At 40.5% G+C, this 23,985-nt stretch overlaps 1 protein-coding gene across 1 annotated transcript in view; it reads right to left on the bottom strand.

Annotated features, from left to right (window-relative positions):
• LOC131128532 (dynein axonemal heavy chain 10-like) overlaps window positions 1-23,862 on the bottom strand; it is a 25,638-nt gene extending 1,776 nt beyond the window's left edge. The window contains exons 1-69 of the mRNA XM_058071461.2: window positions 23,491-23,862; window positions 23,293-23,408; window positions 22,094-22,304; window positions 20,892-21,280; window positions 20,630-20,820; window positions 20,323-20,521; window positions 20,022-20,216; window positions 19,707-19,877; window positions 19,370-19,546; window positions 19,140-19,292; window positions 18,892-19,061; window positions 18,660-18,811; window positions 18,427-18,591; window positions 18,135-18,342; window positions 17,869-18,025; window positions 17,271-17,747; window positions 17,023-17,181; window positions 16,819-16,935; window positions 16,072-16,174; window positions 15,812-15,990; window positions 15,506-15,717; window positions 14,818-14,974; window positions 14,503-14,736; window positions 14,293-14,415; window positions 13,985-14,218; window positions 13,650-13,873; window positions 13,308-13,577; window positions 13,034-13,217; window positions 12,829-12,963; window positions 12,566-12,718; window positions 12,283-12,471; window positions 12,062-12,208; window positions 11,596-11,787; window positions 11,388-11,506; window positions 11,155-11,313; window positions 10,889-11,024; window positions 10,679-10,801; window positions 10,471-10,602; window positions 10,136-10,352; window positions 9,769-9,888; window positions 9,310-9,455; window positions 9,081-9,233; window positions 8,746-9,006; window positions 8,484-8,656; window positions 8,306-8,399; window positions 7,685-7,852; window positions 7,404-7,592; window positions 7,077-7,248; window positions 6,790-6,993; window positions 6,623-6,703; window positions 6,135-6,332; window positions 5,900-6,061; window positions 5,622-5,796; window positions 5,316-5,497; window positions 4,711-4,847; window positions 4,409-4,626; window positions 4,100-4,321; window positions 3,507-3,654; window positions 3,133-3,412; window positions 2,815-3,044; window positions 2,466-2,739; window positions 2,287-2,391; window positions 2,060-2,214; window positions 1,719-1,873; window positions 1,187-1,367; window positions 797-997; window positions 483-692; window positions 313-408; window positions 66-237 (exon numbers count right to left, since the gene is read on the bottom strand). Of these exons, the coding sequence (XP_057927444.2) occupies window positions 66-237; window positions 313-408; window positions 483-692; window positions 797-997; window positions 1,187-1,367; window positions 1,719-1,873; window positions 2,060-2,214; window positions 2,287-2,391; window positions 2,466-2,739; window positions 2,815-3,044; window positions 3,133-3,412; window positions 3,507-3,654; window positions 4,100-4,321; window positions 4,409-4,626; window positions 4,711-4,847; window positions 5,316-5,497; window positions 5,622-5,796; window positions 5,900-6,061; window positions 6,135-6,332; window positions 6,623-6,703; window positions 6,790-6,993; window positions 7,077-7,248; window positions 7,404-7,592; window positions 7,685-7,852; window positions 8,306-8,399; window positions 8,484-8,656; window positions 8,746-9,006; window positions 9,081-9,233; window positions 9,310-9,455; window positions 9,769-9,888; window positions 10,136-10,352; window positions 10,471-10,602; window positions 10,679-10,801; window positions 10,889-11,024; window positions 11,155-11,313; window positions 11,388-11,506; window positions 11,596-11,787; window positions 12,062-12,208; window positions 12,283-12,471; window positions 12,566-12,718; window positions 12,829-12,963; window positions 13,034-13,217; window positions 13,308-13,577; window positions 13,650-13,873; window positions 13,985-14,218; window positions 14,293-14,415; window positions 14,503-14,736; window positions 14,818-14,974; window positions 15,506-15,717; window positions 15,812-15,990; window positions 16,072-16,174; window positions 16,819-16,935; window positions 17,023-17,181; window positions 17,271-17,747; window positions 17,869-18,025; window positions 18,135-18,342; window positions 18,427-18,591; window positions 18,660-18,811; window positions 18,892-19,061; window positions 19,140-19,292; window positions 19,370-19,546; window positions 19,707-19,877; window positions 20,022-20,216; window positions 20,323-20,521; window positions 20,630-20,820; window positions 20,892-21,280; window positions 22,094-22,304; window positions 23,293-23,408; window positions 23,491-23,587 (12,388 nt within the window). The 5' untranslated portion in view covers window positions 23,588-23,862. The remainder of the gene's footprint in view (window positions 1-65; window positions 238-312; window positions 409-482; window positions 693-796; window positions 998-1,186; window positions 1,368-1,718; window positions 1,874-2,059; window positions 2,215-2,286; window positions 2,392-2,465; window positions 2,740-2,814; window positions 3,045-3,132; window positions 3,413-3,506; window positions 3,655-4,099; window positions 4,322-4,408; window positions 4,627-4,710; window positions 4,848-5,315; window positions 5,498-5,621; window positions 5,797-5,899; window positions 6,062-6,134; window positions 6,333-6,622; window positions 6,704-6,789; window positions 6,994-7,076; window positions 7,249-7,403; window positions 7,593-7,684; window positions 7,853-8,305; window positions 8,400-8,483; window positions 8,657-8,745; window positions 9,007-9,080; window positions 9,234-9,309; window positions 9,456-9,768; window positions 9,889-10,135; window positions 10,353-10,470; window positions 10,603-10,678; window positions 10,802-10,888; window positions 11,025-11,154; window positions 11,314-11,387; window positions 11,507-11,595; window positions 11,788-12,061; window positions 12,209-12,282; window positions 12,472-12,565; window positions 12,719-12,828; window positions 12,964-13,033; window positions 13,218-13,307; window positions 13,578-13,649; window positions 13,874-13,984; window positions 14,219-14,292; window positions 14,416-14,502; window positions 14,737-14,817; window positions 14,975-15,505; window positions 15,718-15,811; window positions 15,991-16,071; window positions 16,175-16,818; window positions 16,936-17,022; window positions 17,182-17,270; window positions 17,748-17,868; window positions 18,026-18,134; window positions 18,343-18,426; window positions 18,592-18,659; window positions 18,812-18,891; window positions 19,062-19,139; window positions 19,293-19,369; window positions 19,547-19,706; window positions 19,878-20,021; window positions 20,217-20,322; window positions 20,522-20,629; window positions 20,821-20,891; window positions 21,281-22,093; window positions 22,305-23,292; window positions 23,409-23,490) is intronic.
• Between the last annotated feature and the right edge of the window lie 123 nt (window positions 23,863-23,985).

Genomic DNA, 23,985 nt, shown 5'->3' with positions numbered 1-23,985 from the left:
TGTCAATAATGACTCTTGAACTATTAAAAAAGAAAGTAATTTTGAGTGATGCAAACAAAACAGACCAATATATACTGTCCTGGTTCCATTTGGAGGAACCTTGTAGTCTACGTCGTTGTTTTTGAAGAAGTGAAAGCGGCAAAAGTCGTAAAAAAGGAAGTCTCCAAAATACTCGTCCATGTAGACAGTCAGGATCCTGCGGTCAAAGCTATCTATGACTCGTCCTCCATACATCACCTGTGAAACATTGTACATATTTGAAGTATACAGCAGGAAGGATGTTACGACATATTTACATCACATACAGCTTACCTCGCCTATAAGGTATTTAATACTCCCCCAGGGGATGTTGCTCTCTCGTTGTATGTGAGCTTTGGTCAGGTAGGTGTTCAAAATCTCCAAACATACCTGTCCAGCACAGTTACAACACTGAGGTAAGACTCACTGTAGCCCATTTTTGTAGACCCAAATGTGCCACTTGCCAAGAAGTCCGATTCGCTGAAGTCGTAGGGGACATTCCAGCCAATTTTGCCATACTTGCGGCGCTCTTGCACCACGGCATGGAAGAAAGCCAGCACATACACCAGGCTGCGGAAGGCTGAGTGCGGGCATCCGGTCATGGTGTCACTGGATATTTTAGAGTAGGTCGCTCGCATATTGAGCTTCAGACCATTTGGAGGCTCAGTGACAACCTGCAGTACATGGAAACGTGCGGAATTTACTAGCATAGCATAGTATAACCATCTGTTAAGAAGTAAACAAGTATGAATATATAATGTCAGGGCTGACATCCCACCTTGAGAGACTTTTGAAGGATGCCGATTGGAAAGTCATCGATAGGGTTGGTTGTGATCCACAGGCGAAAGTGAGGGTGGGGTTTGGTGATCATCTCCAAGCATTTCTCCAAATCTTTCAGCCACTTTACCAGCAGGTGGCAGTTCTGTAGCATCAACCACTGACCACGGGCTGCTGCCACCTCCAGCAAGTGTAGCGCAACCTTGAGAAGGGGAAAGAAAGTCGGTAAACAACAATTGATCATACAGTATCAAGACAGAACTGGAGGATGAAGCCCTCTGTCTTTTCACCCCCCAAAATTAATGCACCTGGTACTCCCAAATAGGAATAGATGCCAAAAAGACCCAAATACTAGTTTCAAAGTTCAATATAGAAACAAAATTCTTTGTACCTTTTCCTGGCCTTGGCCCATTGCAAGGAACTTGAACTTGCCCCCAAAGCCAGTCCTTTCTGCCAGTTTCATGAGGTCACTACCGGGGTCAGAGCCAGGGCTCAGGATGAAGACAATAGGAGAGAACTGGGTACTCTGCTCATAAATTACATCGAAACTGATCACAGGAGGTTGAACATATCTGTTGAAAAAATACGGTAACTATTTTAGCTATGATTTGGCATCATATTATACATTACTATGACACTTATCAGATGACATCCATTCATTTTCTTGTGCTTATTCAGGTCTGAGCCCCCAGAGGCATCTGGGAGGCATCCAATCTAGATTCTTAAGTCACCACAATAGACTGTTCTTGAAGTGGAAGAGAAGATCTGTGCGCTGAGTCCCTCAACAACCATTCACACTCACACACATAGCTAAGTTAGAGTCTTCCATGAAGTGCATAATCATCAATATACATTTTTGGCATTCATTGTAGCACTTCATAGCATTCAGGTTTTAACATTACAATAAACAATAAAAGCATCACCTCTCGCTCATGGTGATCGTGACATAGTCAGTGATAGCTCTGTAGACTCTATCAACACGGAAACAGCGCAGCAGGAGCAGCTTCTGAAAGTCTGTCAGCTTCTCGTCATATTTCATTGGCAGTTCAGTCTGTTCCGGTGCATCCAGGTCATACCACTGTGGAGAAATACATGAACATTCAAACTCAATTGCTAACTACAAGAGAATGGAGGGTCCACCCATCCATCTTCTATACTGCCTATGCTGGAGTCTATCCCAGCTGATTTTGGGCGAGAGAGGAGGTACAGCCTGGACTGGTCGCATGTGCAGGGGAGTTATCGTAAATAGGGAGCCACTACTTACTGACTGCCACGCTGCGGAATTCCGACTAACTTCATCAGGTAACGAGCCAAACTGCTCAGGAAAAAGCTCTGACAGTTTTACTACATCTTCCCAGGCCGCATCAGGAAGCCAATTACAAGTCTTTTGGCGTGAGGTCTTTTCCAGTGACAGATTACCTTTTCACAAATGAAGACTCGCTATGAGCTTACTGTGACAGAGTGGAACTCTCATTATGTACAGTATTTCACCTTTGATAAAAAACTCCAACTCCTCCTGAGGAACACGATCTTCCGCCTGCTCAATCTTGATAGTCATGTTGAAGGAGAAGAGAAGTTTGTGTTTTTCAAACAGACCTGTGAATAAACATCTCCATCAGTATACTAAATAGAATGGACATTGTAAAGTTGTTACAGTAGATGTGCCCCACCTGTACAACCATAATTGTAAACGTTGTATGTCAGGCTGTTCATGATGTTATTCAGTCTTTTGGTCAGAGCAGAATTGGGTGAAGACTTGCGTAGGGAAAAGTCAAACACCTCCAGATATGAGGCGAGAGAATACTGGTACATGCTGTTAACCAGAGCCATTTCTGTCAGTGCAAAGAACAAAATAGCCCCACGCTTGGCCACTGGCCGGTACCCGTTTCTGAGCACGTCGATATCCACTGACGTAGTTACAGCCAACTTAAGTTTCTCAAACACCTGATGATGAAAAATGTCAAATATGATGACCAACGTGATGACAGTCAAGAGTGCTCTTCTTGGCGTTTGACTAACCTCACTAGATTTGGACTTTGTTTCCTCCAACGTGGAGACCAGCTCAGTGTTATCCAACATGTTGCCTGTGGATGTGGCCAGCTCTCTGAGCAGTGTGTCACCAAGGTTCTTCAGCAGCTTTTTATTATCACTTGTCTCTTGGATCAAAAACTCACGCTGCTCCTCTAGTTCCTTCTTCTCAAAGCCCATTATAACACTGAGCAACTGGTCCTCCAGACCCTTTAGGGTCACTACATGTAACACATATGGATAAGACACCGTGTTAGCAGAGGACACATTACACACAAAAATAGTATTGGTCAAACTAAATGATCTCACCAGTGTAATTAATAACCATGGATTTTCCAAACACAGATGGAGAAAATTTGGGGTTTCCCAGTTTTGTGTTGAGGTAAAGCCTAAAGTTAGGATCATAGTCCACCTCTTTGTCACCCAACATTATGACCTGCCTGCCTTCAGCTCCTTTCAAATTTTTCTCCAGGACGTTGTCAATGACAGGATCAATGTACTCATCTACATCTTGGAAAAGGAAGGGGAAGCCATATTTAATGGCCATCTCCAGTTGTTTCAAGAAGTCTGGATCATTGAAGGATGAGATCTGTGGACAAAAGTACATCTAGACTGCTGCTTTCTCCAATTCTGGGGCTGCTATGTGGGGCAGCATTGCACAACAGAAGAGTATAACACTGTACCTTCAGGTTATTGCGTGCCTCTTTTTTTTTAACCCAGTTGAGGGCTTGTTGTTGAGGATCAATACACATGGGGAAACGACTGCCTCTGGTTGTGAGGATTCCATTCTGCACTGACAGCTCATCTGGTGGCAAGCCCTCTGACCCCCACCTGTAACCCAAGGTTTATATGGTTAGAAAACACTTTGGACAACATTCTGTCATTGTAAAAAACAGAGTGGCATGCCTTTGCAATCCAAAATCAAAGTTATTATCTTTTTTTTTTAAGGCAGAGTTTAGTTAGTTTAGTTTAGTTTGGTACCACTGGACTTAACCTTAGGATCTCTAGATTACAAACCAAGCACTCTACAAGCTGAGCTGTAGTAGAATTAGTAGAATTCCCCCAACAATATGATGTACGGTTAATGTGGAAATATTAGTCTGAATTGGTAGCATGCTTGGCAGGCACTTCTGTCTGATGTAATCTAACTGTATACATCATGATGAATACATAATCATTTTGAAAAGTCTGAATAGGTAGCAAACTTGTCCCGAGTGAGATGAACATGCTTTCAGCGCTCACACAATTACATCTCTCTGTTTTTACTCTTTCTTACTTGCTGATTTCCACCTCATCTGTTAACAGGTTGTCCACTTTAAAAGGTTTGCTCAAGGGAATGCCTCTTTCCTGCACATCATCAACCCATGTTTCATACACCATCTCATTCCTGAAATCCCAGCTGAAGGCTCCCTCATAGCTCAGGAAGGCTGAAGAGACCAAACAGTCACCCAGGAGGCGCACACGGCGCTGCTTCAACTCCTCTAAGTCGTGGGTCCACCTAAAAAAAGCAAATAGGAAAGCAATACATGAATATATAAATAAACCTCAGTGGCTAAAAAGTTTCGACTTTTAGTTGACATCTCACCTCACATTCTCAGAGCTCAGACCAGAAATAAGTTTGTCAGCAGCTATCAGCCTCCTCTCCATGAGTTCAGCCTCCTCTTGAAGTTTCTGTTTCTCCGCAATAGCAGTTTGATATTTGTCTCCCAGAGCCTTCAGCTCTCTCTGGAGATCATTAAGCTCAGTCTGAATGAGCTCCAGCTCCCTCTTACTCTGAAAAAAGTTCCTTTCGAGGCGCGCCACCTGTAAGTATGGGTCACATGTTACTCTTCATTCTGTATTTCCTCTTATAAAACACCAGAACGTTCTTTGCTAGTTTCAAATTACTTTGTCTCTTTTGGGCTTTATCTCCTTGGCAACCTCACAGTAACCTACGACAGCCTCCACAAATTTGAACATTCCTGAGCCGGCCTTGCTGATGGACTGCATCTCCTCAAGGGTGGTCGAAAGGTTCTTCAGGAAGCCTATGAAACAGACAACAGAGCTCTTATGGAAATCATTATAGAAGATAACATATACGACAGTATCACTGCTTATGTTATACAGTGGATAAGAAAATTCATTTGTTTGCATCGAGCCACAGACGTGCACATGTGCGATGTGAATGCATCAAAGAGAATCTTTACATCTCTGCGGTTTAGGGGGAAATTACCTCATTGTATACATGAATTCGGTTTTTTTATATATTTTGTCAACAAAAAATTGCAGAAATTGCATTTTATCACTTCCTTTAGACAAGGCAATTCATGGGCAGGCCCGCGTATGGAACAACATACTACAAGGCAAGCATAACTGAACCAATACAGTCACCCCCACACTTAAAATCTAAGATTTGGTGACACTTTTATTATTTTATAAGAGAAACTGGCATGTTGATATAATAAATGCGATATGTAAAATGTGCCATGCTGGCGTAAAATAAGTCTACCTACCTTTGACAGTCTTGACCTGTTGGGAACCTATAGCATCACAGTCCATTTCCATGAGTGAACGCAAGAAGCCAGGATCTGACATCATTGCCTTAGCAGCTTGCCAGTTGATTTCCTTTTTTTTACACAGCACGAGGATACACTCACACACCACCTGCACTTGCTTGGGTGGCTTTGCAAAAGACCTGCACAAAGGAGCATCAGGAAAAAGTCAATGAGACATGAGTGTCACTTGTTATACGTAGTTTAGAATGAGTGTAGTTCAGTGTTTATTTGAACAAGTAATCGTCAGTCAAAGGGAAAGTTTACCGGATCTCAGTGACATCAGATTTATCAAGGTCTTGCAAGGCAATACGAGCTGCTTCTAATGCTGGCAGAGCTTCAGCAAGGGAAGTTTCTGCTTCTAACTTCTCAACTGCAATGACTTTGTTTTGCTCCTCAATCTCTTTGGCTTTGTCTTCTGCCAAAGTCTTTTTCTCCTCAGCTAAAAGGAAAGAGTTTGTGTTTATGACAAGGGTGTTTTGTTGACGATTTCCAACTGTTTTTCTCAGCCATGAAGATATGAAGGTATGTATGTTTTCACTGACCGACAGTGGTGTTGGAGGCAATCTCCACCAGCATGGTCTCACAGGCTGAGGACTTTTCAGCGAGGACCACCTTCTGCTCTGCCAGTTTGATGTTCAGCTCATCCAGCTGCACACTGGCTTCCTTCAGTTTATCCAACCCCCCCTCGAGGCGCTTGCACTGTGCTGGAACACACAAACAAACATGTTGTCACGTCCCACTGGAACTTATGAGTTCAATGAGTTCCCACCCTCTTACCCAGAATATACTGGTCCTTTTCCTGCAGGAGGCTAGAGTATGTGCTGATGAAATCCAAGTAGTTCTTTGGGGTGACATAGTTTGAACGTCGAAGTTTTTGCAGGAACAGGATACTGTACTCTCCAACAGACTTATGGACCATGCAGACATGCTCTATAACAGCATGAGCGTGTTCCTTAGGGATCATTTCACTTTCACCTGCAGAATTGACAAAAGCAGAGCATAACATGAAAATCAGGGATAAGCAACAAAATAAGCATCAAGGCAAGTAATCAGACAGTCGCCAAAACTCTTCTATTATGAATAGCTCAATATACATTATAATAACAGAAGCAAATTGTGTTCTCCATTGTGTTCAAGGTTACAAAGATTAACAACTGGGAAAAAATGAACAAAAACACATGGATCTTCAGAACCAACTGGCATGGTATTCATTTTGTGGGTTCAATTACACTTACCAAAGGAGTTTAAATGTGTTTTATACAAACCAAGGAAAGACTCAGCTACAGCAAGTAGCGCCTGTGGAGGCCACGGCAAGAACCAGTCTATGACAGTGTTGTTCATCAGTCCTGCAAAAAAATGAGAAGTGGCTGGCCCGTTCTTATCGACAATGTCATATTCTAAACAAGATAAATCACATTTTGGTTCATTTTACCAGGAAAGTTTCTGCAACGTGTCCTCAGGGTGTCTCCCACAGGAGACATGCCTAATACAATGTGCAGGTTGCTAGCACTTTTACTGACAAAATACTGCCACACACTGTCTTTAGAAGGACCTGCTCCGTTTTTGAGGGCCTCATCACGAAGCTGATTGAGGACAGACTCTTTTTCATCGTCAGGAAACAAGGCAGGAACAATGCCTATTAAAAACATCAACAAAACCAACACAGTCCATTTGTTCTTAAGAAAACTACATTTCCTGATATGAAGACTAATGTCCAACCTGACGTAAGCATGTTATTGATGAGTTCCAAAAAACCTTCTTCAGCAACATGAGCATCAGTGAAGAGAAACACTGTCTTCTTGTTTTCAATGCCGAGCTTCAAATATAACGTTTTCAAGTCTTCGCGAAAGCTTGACTCGCAATATCCTCTGCTCAATGTTATCTCAAACACCTGGGGAATCAATCATGACAATTTACTGCATTTAAAATCACATAATGCACTTACAAGGTGACATCCCAAATAGTTCCTGAGGCAGCCATTCAAAAGCTGGAAGTCAACTGAATTCACAGTAATTTCAAATATTAAACAAATGTTTGTTTTACAACCTCACAGTCAGCAGTGAAGGAAGCCAGCTTGGTGATGGACTGCTTGCCTGAGCCCCCGACTCCCACAAGCAGAGCATGACCACGATCAATGCGGATGATACGGTGCACACGGGTCAGATGTTCCAACGCATCATCGAACAAGACAAGATTCATCCTTGACTTCCTATCATTGTATTCTTCTAAAATCTCCTGCAGAATGCAAACAGTACTGTATTTCAAAGTTGACTTTAATCCAATTTTTAACCAAAAAGAAAGCTAAAGTAACAATAACATCATGATACCTGAAACAAGGCTTTAGAAGCTTCATAGTCCTGCAGGTCCTCATATACTCTTGGTTCAGTTTCACTCAGGGCTGTCTTGTAGTCTCCGAAAAGAATTGGGTCTTTCATAACATCATCCATGTTTGCCTTGAAATGCTCTTCAACTAAGTTCTTTATAAGGCCCTGAACCTGTAAGTAAGGGGAAAAAATGGCATTGGTCAAACCATGGGCTAATACACCAGCATACGACAAGGGGTCTAAGGATTTCATCATTGACTTAATAATAGCACCACTGTAACTCTGTGATTACTGTACACAGACTACTTTTAAACCGTAGGGGTATTAAATGTGATGAGATTTCTTACTCAGAAAAACAATGTCTGATCATAATAAATAAATAACACAATAAATGACACAATAAATGCAGATATTCAGTCAGCCCTCAGAACATCGCGGTTCGAACGCCGCTCCCTCACTCGATTGCGTTTTTTCAAAAATGAATTCATAAATGATCGCTGCTTCATGGTTGGCCGCACGGCTCTTAACTGTAATCTCAATTTATCTGCAAATTTGTGATAAATATTTGCCCCAAATTAAAGGTAAATATAAATGGAGTCTATCTTATTATATTGTTAAATGTACCAAGTTCTTGTCTTTCTCATCAATGAGTCGATCGTGGAATATCCTCAGACATTCATTTCTCCAAACTCGCACAAATATAGAGACTGTCGAAAACCTGTAGTTATGAAATGTGGTAAAGCCAACATTAGAAACACACACACGATTAATCTGTCAAGTTTGTTAACTGCCTTGATCTGACCTCTCAGGCTCAGTAAGGGTCAGTCCATTGTAGACCCTTGATAGGTCTCGCAGGTTGAAGATATAGTGGAACTTGGCTGGAGTAGGTGGGAGATCTTTGACAAGGCTGTTGTATAGTTCCAGTGTGCAGAAAGTGACTTTATCACAAACCTTCTGCACCACATCCTCAAAGTGCTAAAACATTCAATCAAATTTATTATATCATGCATGACCAACAATGTGGATCGAGACCATTGTAGATTATATGAATTAAAGTTACTCACTTTGGTGTGACCTTTGATAATGGAACAATAGATTAGTTGGAGAGACTCAACAGCAGGGAAAGGGATGCTGAAGACATTGAACAGTGAAACAAAACGGGTATCCACTTCGTTCCTTCCACCGCCTGCCTTCCCCATGGCAGCAATGAAGCCAAGGTCCTTGAGGGTTTTGTAGGTGAGCTCCTTCCCACGGTCATAAATACCTCCTCTGTCTAGTAAGAGCTTCAACAGTGCAATAGGCTGCTGTGTGCCATAGCTATCCACCTGTATAAGGATCACAGTGCAGTCATATGTCAGCTTTATGGTGAAGAAGTATGGTCTGACTATACTGGTGGTACCTTTGGCATATTCATGTCATCTATAAAGACCAGCAGTCTCTTGCCCATTGGAGGACCATAGATCTCTTTCGTCCTTTTCTCGACATTGGCCTCCAGGTTCCTCTGGAGGTCCATTGATGTTGTTCTGGATGAAAGGTTGATGGTCAAAGTAATCTGGTGGCAGAGAACATTAATAAATATTCAATGAAGTAACAATTGTACTTTAAGCTTGAATGAATAGTTAACTTACACTTGTATCTGCACTTTGATGCTTTAGAAAGTTATGAATGGTAGCTGTTTTGGAGGTCCCCGAGTCTCCAACTAATAGCACAGATTTCTTAATCTTCACAAGCTGTTCCAAGATCCAGCTAGTTCTAGTGGTGTCGAAGGTTGGGACTTGATGTAAAAATTCAGTCAGAGAATAAAAAAACATTGTCAAAAACAGTTTTCTTTCCACCAAACAGTATAGTTTGTTTTAATTTGTTGTGTGTCGTGCAAATATGATGTCACACAATTTAGAGAGCTGTAAATTTTCATCTAGCCTTTATACTCCGAAATATAGAAATATAAGCCAAATTAGGATTCATCACTCTGAACACAACAGTGGTGAACTGAACCACACCGCTTGGTGTAAAAGTGCCTTATGGAGACATTTATTTACTGTGCCTAGAATATTACAAGCTCATCTTCAGCAATAATCTACCCTTACCTAGAATATCAAAAAACTTCCGATCAGAGTCGTGGATGTATTTGGCGACGAGAGAGCTCCATGGAACCCACTTCTGTTTCGATTCGTCAAAATGGAAGTCATAGAGTGTTGGCAGGTGTTCTGTATGAATGGCACTTGTTAAAACTCACTGGACCCAATTGATATGAACTATAGCGATTTAGAGTAGTGTGACTGCTTTTTCTTTTACACTGTATTCAATAATGAACACTTATTAACTTAAACTAAAACAATACAGTAAATACAGCAGTCTCCTCACTGGGGAATACTTCCGCTGTATTCAACCAGTCCTATTTTCTAGCAGGACATTGACTGTGTGTATCATCTTCTAGTACAAGGTTTCTTGTACCTGGAATCTCACCGGGTCCAGCCAATGTTTTTTCAGCACTCACGGAGCTTAAGCCTGAAAGTTTTTTAATTAGGGCATCAAATTTGTCCCTTCCATCGTCAAGTAATGTAGCACCTAAAGAGAGGTACAGAGCTTCCAGGAAGTAACACTCCAAGACTGCAGCACTTTGGTTCTCACTTTCAAGGAGGGCATCAAGGATCATGCTCAGCTGGGACACCTAAACAGAAAAAACCAACACATTTAATCTCTATTTTTCTGAATTAGGGGTGAAGATTGTTCTCATTATGCTAATCTTGCATAACTGCAGCACAAAGGTCAAGGTGTCATGAGCCTACCATATTCAAATCTGTCTGAGGGACAACAGTCTTCAGTTTCTGGCCCTGTTTCCCATCTACAATACCTTCCACAATCATGTCTATTGAGCTGTGCACATATTTGTCAAATAGTATATCAAGTACTTCTTGTTCCTATCCAAAAAAATGTTAAAATATCACACAAATTGTGAGCACAGTTCTAACACAATAATGATGCTCTTGGTCATACCTTGGCAGATCTGTTTTTCAACCATTTCTGCCAATATGGGGTGTATCGCAGATTTTTGGGATCCACATAAACCATTCCGCAACGAGAGACTGTAGCAGGTGAAGCATACTGCAGATCTCCAACCTGCCATCACAAAAACATCTAAGTACAGCTAATGGTTATAATGTGCATCTTCATCCGTTATATATACCACCAGTAGGTCATACAGACCTCAAACAGCAGGGCACAGTGATTCTGTAAGCGGATTCGTTCTCCATTAGCCAGAGTAAGGAGTTTGTTGTCATCCATTACAGAGTTCATGTTTTCAACCCACAAGGCGTCCACGTCACCATCAAACAGGATATACCTGCAAGTACATGTTCATATTCTCATTGTGCACACAATTACAATAATTTACTATGACACATTATAGTTTTGCCCTACACCTGGTACTGTATATCCTTATGTGATCCCCCTCTACCACATTTCAATCTTACCTCCTTTCTTTTTTTTCAGTAGGCTTGTTGATGTCACGGAAGATGTTGGATAAGACCCCATCAGTCCAGTCTCGAGTGTCAGGATCCAGAATACCATAGAGTTCTATGACACTCACAGCTTTGGGGTTCAGGGGATATAATTTGGTGTGAAATCCCAATCTGGGGATGAGATGTAATTACAGTAACTCTTTTTTTCAGCAGTTTGATGTTGGTTTATCTGAACTACCACTAACTTGGTTTGAGCTTGACATAATGTGCTGATTACTACAGATTTCCCTCCACCTGTTGGGCCGACTATCATAGTTGTGTGTCGGGTCATCATTGTTTCATACATTTGTACCACTTTATCCACCTGATATAAAGCATAAACTGTGTATGAGGTTTAAAATTTGTTTTAAGATGCATCGAGTGGATTTCCATGATATGGCAGAACTGACACACCTGGATAGGCAGCAAGATATAGTTGTTATCTTGCAGGTTATCTTCTACAGCATCATTAAAGTCAGGGTAGCGAACGCGGGGGCATTCCAAGCCAGGAAACAGGTCTGAGATCAGCCCGAGAAACAGAGGAACATCCTCAAACACAAACTTTGGAAGGTTCATGTCCCTCAAGGCTCGCATCAACACCACATCCTGCAGTAAAGGAAAACAGAAAAACAACATTCGATTTCATGCATTTAACAAGGAATTTAACTCATCATGTTTAAACCGATGGTTGTGCAATATGGTTTGAATTTTAATCAACCTTTGGGTGACAGATTACATTTATGTAATTCAGTTTTAACTGACAGCACTTTGTTCGAAATCTAAATTTGAACAACTCAAATTATTTGCCATCTTGCTCAATGTATTTTTTTTAAATGCAAACTATATTCCATCTATTTTCTTTTTTTTATGAGGACTGTACCTCTGTGAGATCTGGTGAACCTCTCTTGAGTTCTCCTGCCATCACTAAAACAGACTTTAGGGCTCGGAGGCCAAAGTCATAATGAGACTGCTTGGACAACTGCTCTCTCGCCAACTTATAGAGGACTGTCATCTTCTTTGCAAGGATCTGATTGAAACAAGACCAGCTAGAAATCCTGAGTAAGGCTCACACATTTTCACTTCGTGTTCATTTCAACTCACCTTGGCCAGTAGGAAGCCCTCTGAGAAGAGCATGATCTCACAAATCTGCTGCAAGTCAGGCACAATCACCACCACAGGCCTGAACAGAGCTTTGACTGATTCAGGCAGCTCTGTACGCCCTGCATAGCCTGGGTTCATGGTGATGAAGATGCCAATTCGGCTGTCCAGGGTAATCTCATGACCTTCAAACTTATACGATAAAGTGCTGGTTAGTGAAAGTACAAAGAAACAATCCGGTCACATAAACGTAATCACACATGATACGGTATGCTTTGAGACCTACATTAAATATTTTAAGGTACAGAATGAGTGCATTGCGGATAGTTTGGATTTGAGAGGAGATAACTGAAAGGACTGAGGCATCAATGCGGTTGAATTCATCAAAGCAGCCCCAGGCTCCACACTGGGCCAAGCCAGAGAGGATCTTCCCCACAGCCTGCAAATGGAGGTAGAGACACTCAAAACTGACAAAAATGGTTTTGTTATGCAAGTGGGGACATTATTTGGAATATAATAAGATTCAATTTACTCATGTAATCTTCTCACCATGTAGTCCATGCCTTCACCACAGTTAGTAACCACACAGAGCAGACCCAAAGCCTTGGCCAGATCTTTGGTGGACTCTGTCTTTCCAGTACCAGCAGGTCCAGCAGGTGCTCCACCCAGGAACATGGAGAGGGCCTTCAAATACATACCTCCATCAACAACTGTGAGTCTGTGTGTAAAAACAAATCGCTAAGTGTTCACAAACCTGTGTGATTGTGAGGTAGATACGGTCTGTGAGAGGGGTTATAACCAATCGACCGTTCAAGCCCATGTATTCATAGCCATAAGAAAAAACTGCACTGCACTGACGCACAGCTAGATTGTCTTCTTCCTGCACCCAGTAGAATCTCAGTTGGCTTTCCCACTCAAATTCTTTTGCATCTGTTATACTGGAGCAAAATAATGAGAAACAAGTTCACCTTCCACAAAAGTTACAAGGTATAATGGTTGATATTTGCGCTTCATCATAGAAGTTGTACCTGTTCAACACAAAGCTGTCTACAATGTCTCTTGCATGAACATCAATGATAAGGACGGTGTTAATCTTTCGTCTGTCGTTTTTTTTCATGGGTTGCATTATACGTGTGACCAACTCATCAATCTGCTGGTGCATTTTCGTGGCATAGTTCTTCAGAGCATGCTTAGCTCCTTTCTTCAAGTTGCTAAAGACATCCTCTACTTCCCATGTCCACCACACTTGATTTGTTGCCAGTACAACCATACCTTGGAATAGCAACATCCAATCCACCCTGAGATGCAAAGAGACTCAATGTGAATATGATTTTCTTTACAGAGAAATCTTGCTCACAATGTACACACACCTGCCTCTGTCCTCACAGTAGCGAAAGATGGCTTCCTTAGTGATGAGCCGATTAGTTCTCCTCATCTCTTGTAAGACCACTGTCATCCATTCCTCTACCCTTCCTTTGATTGGGACAGGTTTTTTAAACTCCATCACCTCACCCTCAGCTGACACCATGGCTCCAGCTGATGTCTCTCCACTGCTTTCCGCATCAAACCGCAGAGATGCGATGTTGTCATACATCTAGTGAAACAAGGTGGGAATAATGTGGAACCCAGTTACTTCACAAACCTTACAAACAGCTGCTGGATGTGTTTAGTATCGCATTGAAAGACACTATGTTTCTACTCTCACCTTTATCATATGCTCCTGCACACAATCGTGGTGACTACTCCCCAAAATGCTGAGTAGTTCATCATCAGAGATGAAGAAGAAGCGGGGGAAAGCATGCCGCTTAGAATCTAGGTAGTCATTGAGACTCTTCTGGCACTTTTCTAGGTTCTCGCTCAGGGTCTGCAGGTCTATCAGCCGGTTTGGAACCAGGCAACAGCGCTTAATGTTTGGGTTGGTCTGTGCATCATTCATTATCTACATAAAAAACAATTATATTACATGATTTACATTTCTCTTCTGAATTCTGTGAATGATAGAAGAACACTCACATCTTTAAACCTTTTGTCAATGTTGTCAAATTTCTTCGCTTCCTCTGGCAGCTGAGAGGAAATATCTCCACCAATGAAGATGCTCTCCAGGTACATCCATTTCCGTTGTACCAGCAACCAAACCTGCACAAAATGAGATTTTAAAAAATTATTTGGGGATTTTAAAATTCAGCTAAAGAGTTGATGGTAGATTTGACCACTATGATTGACCTCTATGGTCTCACTGATAAGGGACAGGTCTTTCTCCCATTGTTGAATGGTGTTTAAAAAAGGTCCAACAAAACGACTCCCCGCCATACTCTGCAAATTCATGGCATCATTGTCCACACACACCAGGATCTCATCCACTGCACCCAAAACATAACAGTCTTGCTGGGCACCTTTACTGTAAGACTGTATAATGAATTTCATGCTTCCCCACGTTTCAACCACCTCCTTCACACCCTGAGAGACACATACAGACATTTTTTATTTTTCTTCGATTCAAACATATACTTGGGATCATATATACTGTCATTAGCTTACCTTTTCAATACCAAGCTCTTTCACACCTGAAGTGACAATTTCACCTATGACATCAGCATACTTATGAAGCTCCATTGCGAACATGTTCTCCAGGGTGAAGCTGCTTGGGTTCATATCAAAGCTAGTGCCAGTCCTGTCCATCAACTCTTTCCAGTGTCTATTGCACAAAACATGATACATTTTGTGTTATTTCAACTGTCTTTTCATATTTATGCCACAGAGCAGCAGTCTGAAGTCACGGGTGGGTTATTATTCCAAGTACCATTCTTAGTCATGGTGTCTTAAAGACATCACACAGCAATGTAGTAAGTAGAAAACAACAGGCAAGACACTACCAGCAAATAATGCAGAATAATCAACAACTATGTAAGTTCTAAACATGTAACTTATTAGCCATTTATAATAATAACAATATAATAATAACAATATAGCAAAGCACACTGGAAAACAAAAAGTGGGCCCGTATTGAGAGCTGTGCGTACATACATCAACATCACCGCCATATTGGATATGCTGCCCTGCAAGTGAATACAAGTAAATGTACTAACTTTCTTTAAGCGCCTTTCTACCAAGGGGAGATTTAAGGGGAAGTTTCATCACGCACAAATTTTGCTCTTTCGAGAACTACATTTTAAAAAATCTATCACAATGACCACCCTAATGAAGAACAGTTCATTTAGACACTGACCTTTCTCTGAGCGCTTCATTCTTCAGGTCCAACAAAAGAGGAAGGGAATCTCTGAATTCTTTCATTCTGCCCTCTAGGATACAGGCCACAGGCAGTGCTCGCACATCTTTGGGCAACTTTCTAAAATCTTTGAGAAAACCTTCAACACCATCCTGAAGAGAGTGTATATCTAAGTCTGCCCATAAGGTCTGAGACCACTTGTTCTTTGCAGCCTAAGTAACAAAATCCAGATTTACAAAATTTAGTGTGACATGTCCCAGAATATTTGTATGATATCAGTTGTTTCCAGCAGTCATGAAAACCAACCTTTTGCTCCTGGTAGATGTCATAAATCAGCCGGAAGCCATTCATGTTTTTTTGTATGCTGACAATCTCAGGGTACACAGTGATCGGCAGGTCCAACAGCTTCTCAGCATTTGCAAGATCCTGCCGTCCCTCCACCATCTTCACAAGGTCTGCTTCATATGATTCCATTAGTGATAGTCCTACAAGCAAAACAATAACAATCAAAGCAATGTTCAGGAAAAATGCTCACCAGAATCATTGTGATGCTCCATTTCAAAAACCTTTATCTAAATCATTTCCCACTGCTCCAGGGCCTTCCATGGTAAAGGTTTCGAAGAAGGAGGACAAATTCCGTTGAAACTCTTCAGTCATCCCTTTGGTAGTCTTTGTGGTGCAGAGAGAGAAGATTGCATTACAGAATATGATAGGATTTATGTATTTCAGACATGGGCACCTATTATGCTAATTTTCATACTGAATTCCCTTTGCACTGAGTTGTTGACTCCTCTAGAGCAGCCACACACAATAAACAGCATAGAAAGCTTTCTAGATCATCTAGAATCTGCACCTATTCCAGCTGTATTTCTTCGGATTTCGTGCTTCCTTCGAAAACTGTCTGTTTTAATTTATTCCACCTACAGCCCCCCTCCAAACACACACGCTCCGCTGTGGTTGGTCACACTCCCAGTTAGTTAGTTAGTTGATGATGAATAGTATAGTTGGTAATAAACGTCTGTTTATCTTTTTAAAATGTCCGCTTTTAACATACCGACATATGTGTTGGATCCCGATATGGAAGTAGAGACTGGACAGTCCGAAGTTTTTCAAGAAAAAAGGTTACGTCTCTGAGTGGTAAATAGCTTTAGTATTTTAGCATTTAGCATGTGGTCATGTAGTCAATGGAATTCCATGCATTGTTTAATATTGTTGAATTAAGTGTATATTATTATAGAGTTGCTATAGTCGATTGTTAATTACTTCAAGCTGTAGTACGTGGTAGTATTTGGTGGGTGTATGGAGCTTCTTACCGCTTTAAATGATATCTTGACATTGGTCAAACTCCGATCGACTCGCTTGGATTCTGTAAACAGGTCACTCCAAATCTGGCTAATATTTTCCATTTCTTGCTTTTCCTCCTCTCCAACCTATGCATCAAAGTCAAACCCAGGAAGTGTATATCTAATGCAAAATACTGATGAAATGCAAGATTTAAAAAATACCAAGTACACTACCTCAACTTTGTACATAGCCAGTGTTCTGTATCTTTCCTCGATATCTGTGATGCTCAATTTTACATTTAGAGACATGTCTCTAATATCTGAGATGGTCCCTAGGACATTCTTCAAGTTCTCAAAAGTGTCAGGACTCTGTTGAAGCTTCTCAAAGAGGAGCTATTGAACACACGTTATCAGAAAAACAATCATTAGCTTGGAATGTTTAACTTTTATGAGTCATATACTGAAGCATGAAAGTGTATTACCATGAGCTCATCTTTTAAGTTTAAGAGTTCCTCTTTGGCTGATTTGTTGAGCAAACTACCCAGTGAATGAATCCAAGACTCTGCAATCTCATGCACAGTGCGGCCTAGTGGCTCCAGGTTTAGTTGGATGATGTGTACATTCTTATATAAAGGCTCCAGTAACACCTTCTGATTTATACTAGCATAGAGCTGCAACCTCTGATCATACATCGCACATGTTGGGTTTTTAGCAGCAAACTTTTCACTGACTGTAGCACTGTCCTTTTCCCACAGAAGCTGATACTGTTTCCAGTGGTTAAGCAACTGGTCTACAGAGAGCAGCAACTGCTGGATGTTTTGGGACACGGCAAGTCCACTTTCATTAATTTTAGGATGATGACACACTTCATCAAAGAAGCTAAAGATCACCAAGTCATCCCCACTCACATGTTGGGGAGGGCACTCAATGCAGGTTCCATTCATCCAACGTACAAACTCCTGGAACAAAATCAAACACAATCATGGTGGTGAAAAGATCAGGTTGTATCGTCATTGTTAAAACTATACACTTTAGCAAAAAATGTGTAGTAGTTTACAAAAGAGGAAATAATGATCTTACTTTGGTGCTGTCGACACAATCTCTCACACATTGCATAAGTAGCCGGTTGATCTCAATTATTTTGGGCTGCAACAAAATCCTTGGGGGAGAAAGGATGGCATCAATTCGGAAGAGAGGGGTGCGTGTCATGAGCACAGCATTGAATGCCCTGATGTTCCTGTATGTGACAACCAACAGAATGTGCGTTATAGAGGATGAGCTGCATGTCAAATACAGCGGATGTAACTTGTTCAACACAATACTTGTTATAGCTACCAATATACTACCTCAACACCATGTTTACAAGGGCATCATGCACCCTGTGTTCCCAGTATGTGTAATAAGATGACATAATGTGGGATTTGCCAGTGTTTGTTTCCATGATCAAATGCTCGATTTTAGTGATGACTGGTCCAATGTCATTGTACTTGCATCTCAACACATTCATTGTCTTGGCCCGTTCTCGATCAATACATTCATAAAACTCTCTGACACCTGAAAAAATATTGAAAAATGCATATGAAAAAAATCCTTCTAATTGATTCTATATTTGATTAGGCTATGTTCATTTCACAGTACTTGGTAAAAGGTCTGTCTTTGCTGAGGCTGGGCATTTCAGGAGATCTGCCATCAGTATAGATTGCAACTTGGCTTCAATATCTATCTCATTGTTCTGGATTTGATTGACAGTTGACTCAAATTTTGAGAGCTCTGGGTTGGTGTTGTTGATGAAATCTCCAATGGCTAAATTTAAACAGATGTTAGTCTTCCACTCAAAATGCACATTAATTAAAAACATTTTACATCCATACCTAAGGAGTTCCAGTTGAGTCTTTTACATCCAGGAAATAAGACTGTTTCAACTCTTTTGATGCATTGTGACAGCATGGTGATCTTTGCATCACTAAGACTATTGATTACAGAGTTGTAGCGGCTGACAAGCTTGTAGAGATCATCAGTGTACCTAAATCCAATGTGAAATGCAGAGGGTACAGTTGAAGATTGACATGTACTTATTATCTTGTCCGTGGTGAGTATTACTACCTTATGAAGTTGAGTTCCTGCAAAGTAACGTTTCGAGCAACCTCAGGCACAGAGAAGGACATTGATATGAAGTTTTTTGTCTCCGTAATTATTGTCATGATCTCTGGTGGAAAGTTGACATGGTATCGCCTATCTCTTTGTCCCTTTATGTCAGGTTTGGCTGGGACAACCTTGAAATAAAAAAATAAATAAATGAATTCAGGGAAATTCTAAATAATTTCCACTTGTGACCGAAAACCGACACATACCAGCTCTCTCTGGTGTTCCTTTGAAATGATGACCATGACGGATTTCCTCAGTAACAACGGCAAGTTCCGTTCCGTATCAACTATCCATGACTTATACTTCTTAACTCCATAGTCACTTATCTTTTTGGACATTTCCAAGTACTTGTTTTTTGCCTAAACACAATTCACAAATGTCATGTTGGATAATTCTTTGTGTCTAAACATACTAGAGCTGCACAAAAGTAACTCACCACTTTGCCCATTTCACTTTGCAGTAAATCAGGCATTGTCAGGAGAGGAAGCATGCCACCTTTTATGCGATGAAAAAGAGAATGTGTCCACCTGACACTTCCAGCCATGGGAGGCTCGTTCTTATTTATTTGCGGTTTATCTCTCTTTTCCTCAAATATTTCATTTGTACTATCCACCTAAAACAAAGACAAATGTGACAAATGAAAATGTGCTTAGTATTTAAAAAAAATGAACAGGAACATTTTATGATCCTGGTTCAGATGAGATAAATGTTCAGTGTATTCAGGATTGTTTTAGAACTTTTGAGGTCAAGTTAAACTGTGCACTCTTACAAACCTCTCTGCAATACTGAGCCAGAACATCATTAGTCTTTTTCGTCAAATGATTATTGATGGCTTGTCTGGAACGAATGTCTTTGTATTTCATAAGCATTTCAAAGGCAGCAGTAGAAGAGCGCAGTGTCCTGAAGGACTGATCAATGAAGGCGATGACCTCCCTCTCAATAGCCTGAACAGACATAAATAAAAGCTACAGTCCATGAACATTGTTGCAAATAAAGAGCAACGTTAATAATATAGTCTATTCGATTGTATAAGCCTTCTGATTCATCAGATTGTTCCAGAAATAAAGAAACAGGATGTCTGAACTCACATAAACACTACTATTGAAGTTTTGCATGATGATTTTCCAGCTGCTCATCTTGCAGCTATCAAAAATATCAAAATTTGATGCCTCAAAAGGTAAGATTAAGTTGTCTACGTTGGTCAGCATTTCATCAAAACGTTTGGGATCCAAGGTCACACTTTTTAACTCTGGGCTGAAGATGTTGTAAAACTCCTCCAAATTCTGCACAGATTTAAACACACATCAAACAGTAATCTTGAATTAGCATTTTACATGTTCATTATTCAAGAAATAAGTGAGAATGCATAAAATGAGAAAGAACTCTGACCCGTAAAACATTGCACAGGTCCAGGCAGATGGCAGCCATGTAATCGGTTTTCTCAAAGAGCCTCCTCCTATCAAACTCCCAGCGTTTACCAGTGCCTCCTTCTTCAATTTCAGCACGTACTTCAAAGTAGGAGAACTTCCATAATTCCAGAACTTGCTTGGCCTCATCCACCTTGGTTTTGGCAACATCTCTTTCATCTCTGTCCAAGACACAAAGGAGTCTTTAAGACTGGCAAACTGATACAAGAATAGTTATTTGAATTGAATCTACAAGATGCCAATGCCTTATTGCTAGGATATCCACATACTTGAATAGCACTTGGAGATCAATGACTTGAGACACACGCTCAGTCAGTTGCCAAACAATGCGCTCCATTAGAGGAACCATGCGCTCATTCCTGTTATAGTGGCAGGAGATTAACCACACAACTTGTAGGCTGTTCATCAGAGGTGGGATGGTCTCCAGAATCACACCAAAGTTAGCTCCTGTAGCCAAATTCTGTATCAGACAAGAGTAGTAGAGTGACGTGTTTACTTGACAAAGAACAATTTGGATCAAACTTAGCTCACCTTGAAATGTCTTTCCAGTGTTTTCAGGAAGCGTACATTTTCATCTGCTTCCAAACAGTATTTAACAAGTTTCGCAACTGTAGCCTCCATTGGGGGAATTACATCTGCATGAGCTTTGGTTAGTACCAGCAAAATCTTCTTTGCCACTGGCTGATTAAGCTTTGCTGTCAGAGCACTCAGGATGGAAGCACGCTCCTGCCAAAAAACAATCTCTGCCATTGGATTGGGTGTCTGTGGCTTTTTGCTATCCTGCTCCTCCATAACAGCAGTAATTTGAGTTTGCCAGGTGGTCACGCACTGCTCCAGATTCCGTACCAGTTCTAAATCAGTGATCAGTTCACTGACATCTGGGTCCATGTCGAACTCAGGAATGTGCAGAGCGATGTCATCTTCAATTAAAAAAAAAGGTTGATCGTTAAATATAGACATCACTTATTGTTTTCCCTACCTTTGTATTTGTTTGAAGGTCAAGGTATTTTTCTTAAATTAAATATCCCTTGTAGTCCATGTTGCACCAGCTCCAAATAGACTTCATTTGAGGATACCTTTCCTATGGAATAAGTACTGTATATGATCTTTTCACTAAGCAAACAATAAATTAAAAACATACTTGCTTACTTACTTCTATGACAGCATGTATTTTCTTCCATTCTGTTTACAATTCCCTTCCGCTCTCTGAATTGCGGATCACACTCAACCTAATAAGCATACTTTTGGAATCTGGGAAGAAGCCAGAGTACCCAGAGAAAGCGTAAGCACGCACGAGGAGAACATGCAACTATACACAGAGATGCCAAACGCAGATACAAACCCATTTCTTCAGGATGTCCTGACTGTGTGGCCAGCATGCAAACTAATAGATTTAGTTTTTAGTGCTTTAGCTATATTTGAAATGAAATCTGTCAACAATTCCATCACTTTATATAAATAAATGAATAAATATATATAAATAAATATAATTTCTTATTTTACGATGATCATGTTGACCTTTTACATCTATACTATTTGTCTTTGAATGTATATAACCTTGTACGGTATTTATTTGATAAAGTCCTACTTTAATTCATACTATGCATAGCATTGTTGCCTTTTTTCCCCCCCTATGATGGGAGTATATTAGCCTCTAGACACATAAATATGCACATATAACATTCAGCTATAATAAGTGAAATCCAAATATATTTATAGTGTGATTGACAAACCTTGAGCTTGAAGCTGTTGAATAGTTGAGTTGACCACTCCCAAAAACTTGTGTGTGCTGTTGAGTAACTCATTACGCTTTGGTGCTCGTTCAATTGGTTTGGTTGGAGTCTCCTCACCACCACTGGACTTGTCACGAGGAGAAGCTGCTTCAGCCTGATTGCTTACATTGTTTTTCTTCATCTGATGAGCAGTAATTAATGGGATATATATCTGAAATGACAACCAAAGGTGTGTATTACAGGTACCGGCAGGGATTTTGGCCCCAACAAAACAAGTGTCAAACGCTTTACGATTTTCTATGGCACTGTCAGTCATGGACCCTTCATAAGGTTTGTTGTCTTACCAAGTTTATTACCACTCATTCAAATCATAACATATTGTGGGATGACGTGGCACTTACTGACTTCTGGGTGTTGTTTTTTTTTTTTTATTTTGTGCAATGGTAGATGCATACGTGCATGCGTAAACTGCTCTGGTACCGATCCTTTTTTTTTTCTTACAAACATGAATTTGATGGTTATAAAAATAACTCTTCAAATGATGTACCCAGAGTATTGATGAATGTACAGTACTTTTTATGACAGCATGGCCAACAATATTGTTTGGTACCTCTGTGAGTCAGGTACCAAATCCAATAAAAGCCCATCTAAATTGGAAAAAACTGGTGTGCAAAATTACATGGTTGACATAGTTATAGATCTACTTGAGGTGTTATATTTAAAATATTGCCCTGTGATTGGCTGGCGACCACGGTGTACCCCGCCTCTCGCCCGAAGACAGCTGGGATAGGCTCCAGCAACCTTTATGAGGATAAGCGGTAGAAAATTAATATTTAAAATATATAACTTTTTTGTAAACAAAAAAAAATCATCCTCCCACATTCCAAAAACATGCAATGTTTTGTGTACTTCATGCAGTGAACATGTAGGTACTAACTGGCTGACTATCTTAATTCAATGCCTTTAAGGGGTGTTTATTTTTAAATAAACATGACATTTTTGATTAAACTTGTAGGTGACCTGTCAAATGCTGACCGGGGTAATATATCCTGAGGTGGGTGGATTTCATATCAATTTTTTAAATAGTCATATTTTAATGTTTTGAAAAATATTCAATTTTGTGAAGTTAGAAAAATGTAGCCTATTGTGTTCATAATTTTATAACCTTATCGGTGCTTGTGTTTGTGAAGTTCACCTACATGAACAAGTTTTCGCTGCAGGAATTTCAGGTTGTATTCGTTACTCCTTTCAATCTCCTCGGGAGTAGGTGTCCTTTCTTCGTCCTCACTCCTGTCATGTGACTCATCATTGGGCTCTATCGTAAAACACAATTATCCGTAGCAGTGAACCTTGAACCTTCTCAGTCGCAATTTAGTCGACTCTGATAATTGACTCACCTTCTTCCTCTTCGTTTAAGGGAGTTTGGGATCCCGTATTGTCCTCCTCAGCAGCCTCCTCAGCAGCCTCCTCATTCGATCCGGTAGTTTCGTCCATTTTTTAAAAATCACTCTCCCACTTCCGCTTTTGATTCAACAATCACGTGTAAAACTCCATCAAGAAATGAGCGTACAAAAAATGTAAACACGGAACAATAAATTGCAACGAAAATAAAACAAGGGATATCAGTGAACGCACGTCGAGAAATTACGTCAAATACGAACGTGAGTGACGCAAAAGGGCGCTATCTGAACGTCAGTTTGTTTAAACTAACTTTAGTGTTAAAGATACACAACCATGGAATAGTACAGATATACAATTGAACACGTACATACATGCATTCAACACCAATCCCAAGAATTAGAATTGTTATTATAATGAATTGTATTATAAACACATGAATTGTATTATAAACACATGGTCTGTGTGGATGTATTAGTAGTAGGTAGTATGTG

The sequence above is a fragment of the Doryrhamphus excisus genome, linkage group LG3 (assembly GCF_037039965.1).
Source record: "Doryrhamphus excisus strain RoL-2023G ecotype Guam linkage group LG3, RoL_Dexc_Guam_v1.1, whole genome shotgun sequence".
In the NCBI taxonomy this organism is placed as follows: domain Eukaryota; kingdom Metazoa; phylum Chordata; class Actinopteri; order Syngnathiformes; family Syngnathidae; genus Doryrhamphus; species Doryrhamphus excisus.
Note: the sequence above shows the minus strand (reverse complement) of the source record. Positions and strands in the feature narration are given on the sequence as shown.